This window comes from Pseudopipra pipra, chromosome 22 (genome assembly GCF_036250125.1).
Source record: "Pseudopipra pipra isolate bDixPip1 chromosome 22, bDixPip1.hap1, whole genome shotgun sequence".
NCBI lineage: Eukaryota > Metazoa > Chordata > Aves > Passeriformes > Pipridae > Pseudopipra > Pseudopipra pipra.
Window position 1 is genome coordinate 5212471 of NC_087570.1, and position 11869 is coordinate 5224339.

The 11869-nt window shown below is 42.7% G+C and overlaps 2 protein-coding genes across 2 annotated transcripts; both read left to right on the forward strand.

Moving 5' to 3' along the window:
- The first annotated feature begins 616 nt into the window (after nt 1–616).
- LOC135425793 (arylacetamide deacetylase-like 4) lies at nt 617–5573 on the forward strand. Its single transcript, XM_064678416.1, has 4 exons — nt 617–953; nt 1322–1538; nt 3596–3659; nt 3987–5573. Exons 1-4 carry the CDS (start codon nt 771–773, stop codon nt 4759–4761), a joined length of 1239 nt encoding a protein of 412 aa, XP_064534486.1. The 5' UTR covers nt 617–770; the 3' UTR covers nt 4762–5573.
- A 1328-nt stretch (nt 5574–6901) lies between these two features.
- On the forward strand, nt 6902–11518 carry LOC135425883 (arylacetamide deacetylase-like 4). The gene is made up of 4 exons (XM_064678632.1): nt 6902–7112; nt 8972–9188; nt 9556–9619; nt 10471–11518. The coding sequence occupies exons 1-4, from the start codon at nt 6936–6938 to the stop codon at nt 11243–11245; spliced, it is 1233 nt and encodes a 410-aa protein (XP_064534702.1). The 5' UTR covers nt 6902–6935; the 3' UTR covers nt 11246–11518.
- The last annotated feature ends 351 nt before the right edge of the window (nt 11519–11869 follow it).

The following is an 11869-nucleotide window of genomic DNA, read 5'->3' on the forward strand; positions in this document are numbered from 1 at the left end:
TTTCATCAAACAACTGCCGCCAACTGTAATCATCCCTCACCAACACACCTGTATTCATACTGTCTCTACATTGTACTACAAACAAGAATTACAATGAATATAAAACTTAGAGGATGTAGCTAATGAAAAGCTTTGACCAGAAATAACAGTGGCTTGAATCTACAAACACACCACCGTGTGCCTGGAGAGACCTTCCTGTATGTTAAGGCTTGCACTGATTTTATACACTGAGCAAATGTACTCTTACACAAACCAGAATTAAAGCATGACTGTGCCTGTGCATTCCCCCACGAAACAATTCATTAAAAAATGTGGATTTGAATATTTTTATTCTCAAAGAAGAATATATATACACCTCGATGAGAACTGCAGGTAGCCCCATGTCACTAAAATTCAACACTGCAAAATTCATCCGTAATGAATCCACAACAAACCAAACAGTCTGCAAATCAGGGCCCTCTGAATACTAATTTCTCCTTGTTAGTGAAGAGCTTGTGGTATCAATCAATTCCATATGCCTTGAATCCACCTTTTGTGAAGGGTACAACCCCCCCACCCTGCCCTCTCCTCATTGTCAGGAAGTGTTGCCAATATTATCATTAGCAAAAGGAGGGTGGAGAAAACTGCATTGCATTGTATTGCAACATTATAAACTTTTATTCCTGCCTATGACCCGAGCTCTTAGTCTCCTGTGAAGACACCTCAGACACACTTGGAAACAAGTCTTGACACAGCAGAGATTTTTGAGATTTCGCTTCCACTGAAGTGAGATGGCATCTGTTTGTACAACTTTAGCAATTATAGGAATGATTTATATTTCTCCTGTTCTGATACCAGCGCTGCTTTTGGTGGGGGTATTGTATGATCTTTGCAATTCAGAGCTGCCACCTGGGATTGACCAACCTCTAAAGCTCCGTTTTTTCAATGCCGTGATGATTGCAGCCATGATCGCGGTAAGTCACCTTCCTTCACACTGGGATTGCACTTGGATTTGGGAAGGACAGTTGGGAGCTGGAAGATAATGGCTTAAAAAAAAAAAAAAGGAAGCAATTCAGCCCCCTGAAGCCTGTAAGCACTGATATATGAACCAAAACATGTTAAATTAACTCATAAAACTGATATGACTAATCCTAAAAGCTTCTTTGGATTTCTCAGTCAAACTGCAGCCACTTTTTTTCTGGAAAACTGTTTCATATGACAATTTAAAGCAAGGATTTGATGTATCCTGTACCTATTGAAGTGCATGTACATATAATAATCCTGTCTGTTCAGGAGCAAGCCAACATTACTCCTCTTCTTCCAAATTCTTTCTTTCCAACAGGGAAAGATATTGCAGAAGGTGGGGATCTGCAATGAATTCACTGTATTGCGAGTACTGCTGGATGGAATACCCCCCTGGAGAGACTCCAAACTGCTTATCAAAGATCTCAAAGTAGATGAGGTACCCCTGAGGATTTATCAGCCCAAAAGCCCACCCACTGGCAAAAGAAGAGGAATTCTGTATTTTCACGGAGGCGCTGGCACATTTGGGAGCATTAGTAAGAAATGGGCAAGTTTTATTTTTCAAGTCAAATCCAAACCTCTACATTTTTACCTTCAGACATGTCAGTCAGTGTGTGCCCTGTCCTTCCCAATGACACCTGTCTTTGCAGTCTCAGTGCTAGAAAGTGTCTGTGCTCAGTGCTGGAAAGTGTTTGTGGAATGAATGGTCTCATGTTAGGGGAAGTCACATCTCTGCTTCCTTTGGGCTACAGATCCCAGAGCCCCTCACTCAGCTGTCAGCAGAGGGACTCTGCTCTGCTCAGAATACTCTTCTCCTACATAAAACATATAACATGGGCCCAAGGAAGAATTTAAAGAATACATTTAAAAAAAAAGAATCTGTAAATATATTCCCATTCATGCAAACATGAATCCAAATGAAGGGAAATACAAATAGTGAATGAGCAGTTTGGGGAAGTTTGATTCTTGTGGTGACACAGGATCCTTGACATTTTTTCCCAGAAAGGGAGACAATCCTTGTTGTCTCAGTAGCTGGGAGCTCAGCTCCTGACTGCTCTGGATCCCCTTCTGAGCAACCAAGGCTATGAGTGCTTTGTCTGGAAACCAAGGCCCCTGGTATGAAAATCTGGATTTCATTCCAGGGGCCAGACAGGGTAATTTCTAGGGTTTAAATCTTTTATTGTTTCAAAGGGCGGGTCTGCACCAGCATTGTATTGGGCAGACTTCAGGTTCCTGGTTCCTTCAGCACCCTGCAGGAACAATGACTTAACTCCCAGTGCCTCAGGTTCCACTCTGCACTGGGCAGAAATAATCTCCCCTGGCTTCACTGCACGTGAGGCTGGGTGGTGTGTCAGGCTCTTTGTCTGGAGCTAGTTTGGGTGGCAGTGAGGACTCAAGAGATGAGCCCCTGTGATCTGAGTGAAAGGTGAATTCCTTTCACTGGAAGAAGAACACCCCACAAGTTGCACAGTGAGTGGTTGTTCACGTGCCATGGCTGAATGGAGGAGCCATCCCCATGCACTGAGTGTGGGCCCTGGCCTTTGGTTCAGTTCCCATTGGAACTCCATAACAGCAAAGCCACCAGCATGATGACAAGCTTTCAAAAGGACTTGGGGAATCTCCAGCCCAGGAGGCCTGAAGTCTGCAACCAGCAGATTAGCAGAAGCTACAATGAGGAACAGAATCAATGGACAGATGAATATGGCTCATTCCTTAAAATCCCTACAAATGGAAGTCATGCTTCATGCACAAACCACAGAATCCCAGAATGGTTCAGGCTGGAAGGGACCTTAAAGCTCATCCAGTCCCACCCCCTGCCATGGGCAGGGACACTTCCACTAGCCCAGGTTGCTCCAAGCCCTGTCCAACCTGGCCTTGGACATTTCCAGGGATGGGGCAGCCACAGGTTCAGAGTTAATGGCCCCAAATGGAAGTGGTGAATGCCAGGCTCAAAAGGAGCAAATAGAAATGGCTCTTCACACCTTTGTGAGCAAGTGAGGGAACTCCTCCCTGCACAAAGCTGTTAATGTTAAAATCATGGGGTCAAGAAGTGGTTTGGGTAATTCAGAGCAGAAACATTAATCAAAGGAATTAGGTGTAAAGACAGCTTCTGTCTCAGAGGAGTGCCCTGAGTCCTTTATGCACTCAGAGCCTTGGTTGCTCAGGAGGGGATCCAGAGCAGTCAGGAGCTGAGCTCCCAGCTACTGAGACAACAAGGATTGTCTCCCTTTCTGGGAAAAAATGTCAAGGATCCTGTGTCACCACAAGAATCAAACTTCCCCAAACTGCTCATTCATTATTCCTGTATGCTCCTTATTACTTTATGTTTGTCCTCAGCTTATGCTCTGCTCAGACAGCTTTTGTTGACCAGCAGTTGAGGTGTGAGAGCAGCCCAGACAGATTTCTGGGTTTCCCCAGTATCACCATCCTTACCTGCCCTTGTGATGGCCTGACAGCCACAGACCAACAACCAGAGAACTTGTTCACATGTAAAGACCACACTGCAGAGCAGAAGTAACTCACTGGTCTATATTTTCATTTCAAAGGGATATTTGATTTTCAAACCATCATTTCTGATAAACTTTCTCTTTAGGAGCCTTTGAAAGGATATGCCGCTATATGGCCAAAAAATGCAACTCAGTGGTTGTGTCTGTTGGGTAAGTGTTACTTTTCCATAGAAGTATTTATGGGAATACAGCTCTCAGTTGAAATATTGCTGAAAAATATGCTAAAAATATTTACTATTTTAGATCATGCTCCCTATTTTTCACTTAATTTAGAATTTATTTAATTTAGAATTGTGCTTATAGGCGAAATAGCTGTAACACCATTAGTTTGGTCTTCCAATCTACACTAGTTAAAAGAATATAATCTTTAAAATATAGGAAAAAAAGGCCTACATAACTGTCACAGCAATCACAAGCATCACAAATTCAATGTTTGTAACTCTGTTGACAATAACCACAATATCTTTGGCACTTCAGGTACCGTTTGGCTCCAGAACACCCATACCCAGGGCAGTACTTTGACTGTCTCAATGCCACCTTGTACTTCATGAGGAATTTGGAAGAGTACCACGTGGATCCTGCTCTCATCATCGTTAGTGGGGACAGCTGTGGAGCTAATTTTGCTACAGTAATTTGCCAAATACTGCTGAATAACCGAGATCTGCCCAAAGTACGTGCTCAGGTCCTGCTTTACCCGGGGCTGCAGGGGCTGGATTTCCAGCTGCCCTCCTACCAGCAGAACGCTTCGGTGCCCATCTTGTATCGGAAGCTGGTTCTCTACTTCTGCTTTCGTTACCTTAACAAAGAACCCAAATTTCTGAAAGATATCCTACACAACTGTCACGTCTGTGAGAGTGTGAGGAGCAAGTATAAAAAATGGGTGAGTGCTGACCTCATCCCTGATGAATTTAAGATTAGAGGCTACGCACCCCCGACACCCCCGTCGTACAAACCTGAAGTCTATGAAACTATCAAGGAAGTTTTAGCACTGACATTTTCCCCACTTTTAGCTGAAGATTCTGTTATTTGCCAGCTCCCAGAGGCCTACATTGTGACCTGTGAGTTTGATGTGCTGAGGGATGATGGACTGTTATACAAGAGGAGACTAGAGGACAATGGTGTTCAAGTGACCTGGTATCACTCTGAGAGTGGCTTCCATGGAATTCTAGCCTTTTTTGGCTATGGGATTTTTTCTTTTTTATCTGGAAAAAAGATAGTGGATAATCTGGTGAATTATATAAACAGTTTGTAGAAGTATTTCTCAGAAGAAAGATGCAAGTCTGGCATTATCCTTGATGAATTTATACTTGGCAAAGAATGTAAACACTATTGATTTATGGTTTGGATTTTGACTGCATTTTGTACTTTCTAATTTCTGCTTCTGCAGTGACTCTCAAACAAAGGTTCAGATTATTTAAGGCACCACCATTCTAGAAAACACAGCAGTAAGACCGAGATGCAAAGGTGAGGCACCTGGCCTGGCCTGTTTCACTAAAACAATTCCAGTATCTTGGCATGGCTGGCACTCACTGAAGGGAATGACAGGAGTCTTCCTGGAGAGTCTTCAACTGCCCAGAAATGCTGCAGACAACAACTGAGGTCTGCTTTGGCCCTGCTGAGACAGGAGCTGTTTATGGCATCAGATGGAGAGCTCAGGTTCTATGAAGTCTTATGGCAGACAGTGGAATTGCAGCCATGAATTCAAATCCTAGGGTTAATCTGCACAAAGACTGCTCTAAAAAAAGGGTAGTCAAAAGGAAGGCTCCTGTCTGGAGCAGAAGTCTTAAACTGGAACTAGAATGAGTTTGATTTTGTCTGGAATCTGAAAAAAATAATGTTTCATTTTGGAACTTCATTCTTAAACTGGAATCCCTGAAGTTCAGTGAGTGTGTACCTGTTAGGGAAGTGCAGAGCTGAGACTTTTCTTTTCTGTAGCCTTTGTTTTCCTTTCAGGATTATCTTGTGCTCAAGGCTACCTGTTATGCTGTTTGTTGACAAAGTCCTGAAGATCATGTAAGAAGGTAGAGAAGCACAACATTATATTATCTGTATTATCACTGTGATGCTGTGGCAATTCTGTGATGCTTTCAACAACAAAAAATAAAAGCTGGCACTGCAAATATCTGTGTGACAAGAGTTACATTTGCTAAACACATACTGACTGATAAACCTGGCTGAACCTTGTGGTGAAAGGAACCACACAACACAGGCAGGCAGAGACAACAAGCTTGCTAATTCCACCTGGTCACCTGTGCACAGTAATTGGCTAATTAGACAACTGGATAGGATCACATAACTGTGAAAACATAACCCAAACTGAAAGTCCAGGAACACTGCTGGGTGGACTATTATTTTTTTAGTGAACTTTTGCTGGGTTTAAACAAAATATTACCCTCTACTTCAGAATATTTTATCATGACCATGTGCCTTACTAAAAACACTCAACTTCTCACAGGGAAAAGATATGAAATTAATTTTTTATAAAGTTTTGTAACTAAAATGACACGGTACTTTCCCCCCATCACTTACAGTTTAAATTTAAAACAACAGTAACAACAACAACAAAACTATTGCTGCCTACTAAACTTAGATTCTTATCTCTTTCCTTTCCCTGGGAATTTGCAATGCCAGTGTTCTGACATCCTAGTTGTTTGAAGAGTTGCAGGCTTAGATTCACAATGGATTAATTAATTCATTATCAAGCATCATTTAAAGTACACCATCTCTGCATTAGCACAATCCCATTCCTCAGCAAGAACAAGATAAAGTAGTTTGATTTGAAACTCTTTAATCACTAGTATCTTCATTTTATGCTGCACCTGTAGCACACTGAGTTACTGAAGGTTACCTCCTACAAGGTCACCCAGTCATGAATCTGAACTTCCTGTGGCTTTTCTTAACCAGAGACTTCTGCTAAAAGAAAACACAAACACTAAAAAGACCTGATATTGGGGAAATGACATCATTTTCTAAGTGCACCTTTCCAAAAGAGCACTGGGGTGGATCCATGTGGCCCTTTGGAGTGCAAACATCACAGGCAGGTTCCCAGCTCGAAGGGAACTCTCCTTCAGGCAGGTGTTTTACAGTGGCACAGACTCAAAGCACACAAATGCCCTGTGCCCATTTTCCACCTCCAACTAATCTGATATTAATGCAGTTCCTTCTCCCACCTAGGGACTGGTTTCTTGCAAAAATTCCAAAATGGTGCTAGCATAGATCTGTTAATGAATCCAGGACTTACACCAACTTATCTTTTGTGAGATAACAGGAGAAAGAAAGTAGGAGAGGGAAAGATACCTGCTAATGTATTTGTGAAGGGGAGGAGGGGGTTTTTTACCAGAGCAAACAAAGACTCAGGAAGTAGCAAGCCAAATATATCTTGGAAAGTCAAATCAAAGCCATCTCAGATCACTGCTGTTCAGCAGAATGGCAGTGGTACTCACAGTGCTGGTGTTATTCTTAGCAGGTTTTGTTGCTGGATTTATACTGTTGGTCGTGGGGGCGATTAATTTTGATTTTTCCAACTCAGAAATCCCTCCTGGAGTGAACCAGCCTGCAAAGCTCCGAATCATTCATATAATTTTAATAAGCACAGCTGTGGTGGTAAGTGAACCTGGTGTGATTTCTGGGGGAAGAACAGTGAACCTGTAGATTTTAAACTTAATGCAGTGCTAGAAGCCTGCCTGGAATTAATTTCCAGAGAGGAGAACAGGGCTTTGCTGTCGTGCTGCAGGTTGTATTTAGCTCAGTTTTGCTCAAGAAACTTTTACCAGACTTTTGACACTGCCCTGCTCTAGTCCAGTCCTGCCCAGCTCTGCCTCAGGTGGCACCAAAATGCTGCCTAACACGAGTGAGGGGAAGTCTGCCCGTGCTTCTGCCATGGCTCGTGCTAACCCAGCAGTGATTTGACCAGGAATGTTTGATGAGGAGTTATGTGTTTGTTTGGAACACAAAATGAGAAACTGAACGTTTCAAAATTGGTTTTGGGAAGGGGCAGTTTGTGTTGCACAAGTGACAAAATGGGGTAACGTTGCCCAAGAGGAGCTGAAGGAATTCTGTCTGCCCTAAATACATTTATGAAACTCCTGCAGCAACCAAGCAGGATTGTCTGATGGGAATGAGGGGCTCTGGCCAGCCCAGCTCTTCCAGGTGAACCAGCCTGGGTAGGTAACCAGTCCCCAAAAGCTGCACTGAACAGCTGGTGATCTCTGCTGACAGAGGAGCTCTCTGAATCACGGGTGATTCCATGTACTGACAGATGTACAGCTGCTCTCGTGACAGGTGCTGTTAGATAGGAGATAGCAGAGGTTGTGCATATATTTAATTTAATTAATTTAATTAAACATCTCCAAGAGGGACAAACTATTTAAAATTTAAACGAGAAAAAAAGGAAAAAAAAATTCTCTGTCAGAAATACTCTAGATTACAGTGGACCATAGGACATATTTTCTCATGCTTTGGCAGCACAGAGCTTGTAATTAGAAAAAGATTACTTCACCTAAGCTGGAAAAGCCAGTTCTCTCTTGATCATCAATCCACTGCCCACTTGTACCCTAAACCAGCATTATATGCTGCAATATAAACAACACAGGGTAAAAGAAAACAAGCAAGAAGAATGTGAGAGTGAGAGCAGGGATGGAGAACAGTATAAACAGCTGGAGTCACTAATGAAAAGGCCTGTCACAGGTAAATATATGGAGTCATGACACTGTGCTGACAATCCATGCAAATGTGGATGTGTAGTAAGAAATATTCATAATAGAATATTGAATATTGTGAACTTGATCCAGATCTTCCTCAGGAGCAAAGTACTGGTTTTGAAATACAGAATGTATTTCAAAACAGAGACTATGCCTTTCCTTTTGATTTATGCAAAGTTATGTTGGACCATATTTGATTTGTATTCTTTTCATCTCCCCCTGCCTGGCACGAATATCCCTGTGGCAGAAGTTCATTCCTACTAAATATCTCAGGGTCTTCTTGTCTACCTTGCACACACCAGTGAGACTTCTGAGATGAATCAAAAAGCAATTATCAAATATATTCTTAGCTTAATTCTACTTTGGGCAAGTATCTGTACCATAAAAATCAGCACCAGAACGATCACTTCTGCTCTGGTTTCACATCTTCTGGGGGGCAAGGATAGAGTAACCCATGAAAACCAATCTCACTTTCAGTGTTAGGTAAAGGACCCACTGAGAAAGCAGAGAGATCTGTCTCACCAGTCTGTTAATTCTGCTCTGTCTGGGGTTCTGGTCTTTGGTTCATGTAACTCTCTGATAACCTCTCCTGCTGCTGTTACTTGTTCAGTTGTACTTTACCTGTACAACTACTCTGTTCATTTATTACTGCCCTAAAATTCATGACTGAGATACCCTGAGTTTACTGTCCACACAGTTCCTTTACTTTGGAAAGTACAGAATCTTTTCAGTGACCTCTCTGTTCTCTTTGCCTTTGAACAGGGAAAGATTTTGGAAAACATTGGCATCTGCACCCAGGTGAGCTTTGTCCGGTACCTGCAAGGCAGAAAGACCCTGGGAGTGGACCCAAAGCTCTTCATCAAGGATCTGTGGTTTGAGAAGGTGCCTGTAAGGATTTACCAGCCTAAGGCTCCGTCTGCCAGCCAAAGGAGAGGTGTTATGTTTTTCCATGGAGGAGGATGGGTATTTGGAAGTATTGGTAAGATATCTAACAGAAAACACACTGTAGTTTAGTTAAATACATACATACTTCATAAATAGTAAAGTTGGTTGTTGCTTGATCTGTGGCAGTTACAACCTTTGAGTATAACCACAATCTCCTCATTCTTGCTGCCAGAGGAAAGCATCTGCTGTGCTTCATGGAGCTTTTCTTACACACAAGGACAATTATATGAGGGGAAAATTAATGAATGAAGGGGTACAAAAGATCTGAGGAGCTGTGTAGGAAGGGGCAGAGAAAAATAGAGAGTATTTTCTTCTTGCAATTCTTTGACTTATGCAATAGGCAACATCAGTACTCTGGGGAAAAAACCCAACCCAAAGCCCACCAACTGTGTTTCTTTCAGAGACCCACGAAAAGCTGTGTCGCTCTATTGCCAGAGACAGTGACTCCGTGGTTGTATCTGTGGGGTGAGTCTCTGCTCCTGCTGCTTTGGAGAGATTATTTCCCATAGTGCCAATATCACCTTCTGTGCCCCCCAGTCACAGCACCAACCTTCCTCAGAGAAATGTCTCTGTGGGACTTGTCAGGGGTGTGATTTACAAACTCACTCTGCTCTTCTCTGGAGCCACTGAAGATTGACTCGGGCTGTTTTCACTGTCTGACTACACCACAAATAATGCTTTGGGATATCTAGCTGGAAAATGAAGTTTTGGATCAATGTTTTCAAATTCCAAACTCAAAAGTGATTGTAAACAGATAGTAAGCCTATCTGATAGGCTTCTCCTATATCATATCGTCTGATATGATATATCATATATCATATCATGATATAATATATCATCTGATATGACATATCTCATATCATCTGATATGATCTCCTTAATCCTTATTCAAGGAAAGCCTGCTTGATGCTTACAGAAGCATGAGATGAATGACAAGCTAATACATCATCAAAATACTGGCATAATGATTCGAATTATGAGGATACAGTTACATAACTTTGCCTAACAAAGACATAAACCAGAAGTATTGCCACTTGTTCCTGGCCCATGGAAAGCTAAAGTAGAAAATAACTAAATGATTGTCAGTAAAACCTGCATATAGTTGGCAGCTGAGTACTCCTGTGTTGTTAAAGACCTGAGAGATATCATGAACAAATGATATCATGACAAAATAACCTGCACCACTCAGGCACAGTTTATTGATGATCAACCCGTGGAGACAATGAACATTCTGAGGTGATCAGGGTACTGCTGGTTGCAGGAACGTTTCAAACCAGTGTTTCCTTCCGTTAAATTGTTGTCTCTCCGTGTCCCAGGTACCGTCTGGCCCCCGAGCACAAATACCCCGCTGCCTACGAGGACTGCCTGAACGCCACCCAGCACTTCCTGCTCCGCCTGGAGCACTACGGCGTGGACCCTGCCCGGGTCACTGTCTGTGGGGACAGTGCTGGGGGCAACCTGGCAGCTGCTGTGAGCCAGACCCTTGCAGGCAGGTCAGACCTCCCCAAACTGCGTGCTCAGATCCTGCTCTACCCGGGCCTTCAGGCCCTGGACTTCAATTTACCGTCTTATCAACAGAACCGGGGAGTCCCCTTGTTATTCCGAGAACGTGCTGCTTTCTATGTATTACAGTATCTAAATGGGAATGCAACGAATCTGGAAGAGGTCTTGGAAGGTTCCCATATTCCTATAGACATCAAATTAAACTACCAAAAGTGGGTGAGTCCAGACAACATCCCTGAGGAATTTAAGGTCAGAGGCTACAAGCCACGTGTGCTGCTTGACTGTACAACTGAAGTTTTTGAGAAGGTGAAGAGATTCTGTGAGCCCAACCTGTGCCCTCTGCTGGCTGAAGACACAATTCTTCAGCAGCTGCCAGAATCTTTCATCCTGACCTGTGAGTACGACGTGCTGCGGGACGACGGCTTGTTGTACAAGAAGAGGTTGGAGAACAACGGTGTCCGGGTGACCTGGTGCCACCTCGAGGATGGATTCCATGGAATCATCAACTCCTTTGGGAGCGACTGGCTGTCATTTCCATCTGGAAAAAGGGGTCTTGACAACGTTATAAACTTTCTGAGAAGCTTATAGCGACATTTTTCTTCGTTCCTGTAAGAATTGCCAAATTCCTGTGGTCTTTTATGCTTCTGAATTCCATATAAGAAGTTCAGATAGGACAATTGGTTAAAAAGCAATTATGCCAGGATGAGTAATGTAAAAGGTATTTGAAGAGTGCTATGAAAGTGTCTTTTAGTGCTGTTTGAAGTATTCCATGTGCAGTCTGCCTATTTCAGTGATCTGTTTGGACTAGACACTTGTTATTCTCTCAGTAAATATAAAGAATGCAGTAAAATTTTAAGTCAACATCTGGTCTGACCTATTTTATTCAGTTGTAACTGATGATTCCATTATTCCTAGAAGGGTGTGTTTTGGCAAAGGGGAGAGGCACTGGCACTGCAGAGCTGTAATGCAGAGCCTGTGCCCTATGCTGCATGTGGCACCCGAGTCTAAGATTCCCAGTCACCAACTTGCAGAAGATGTCTGTGGGTGGGTAACTGGCATTTTAGACTCAAAAGAAATGAAGTTACAGCTGCAACTGCCCCCAACAGAGATACTCTATTGACAGCTTAGTTTAAATTACAGTGGAGGAAATGTTGTGTTTTCCTATGTTTATCAAACATGAGTATGCTGAAAAACTTGTGCTTAAACAGAATC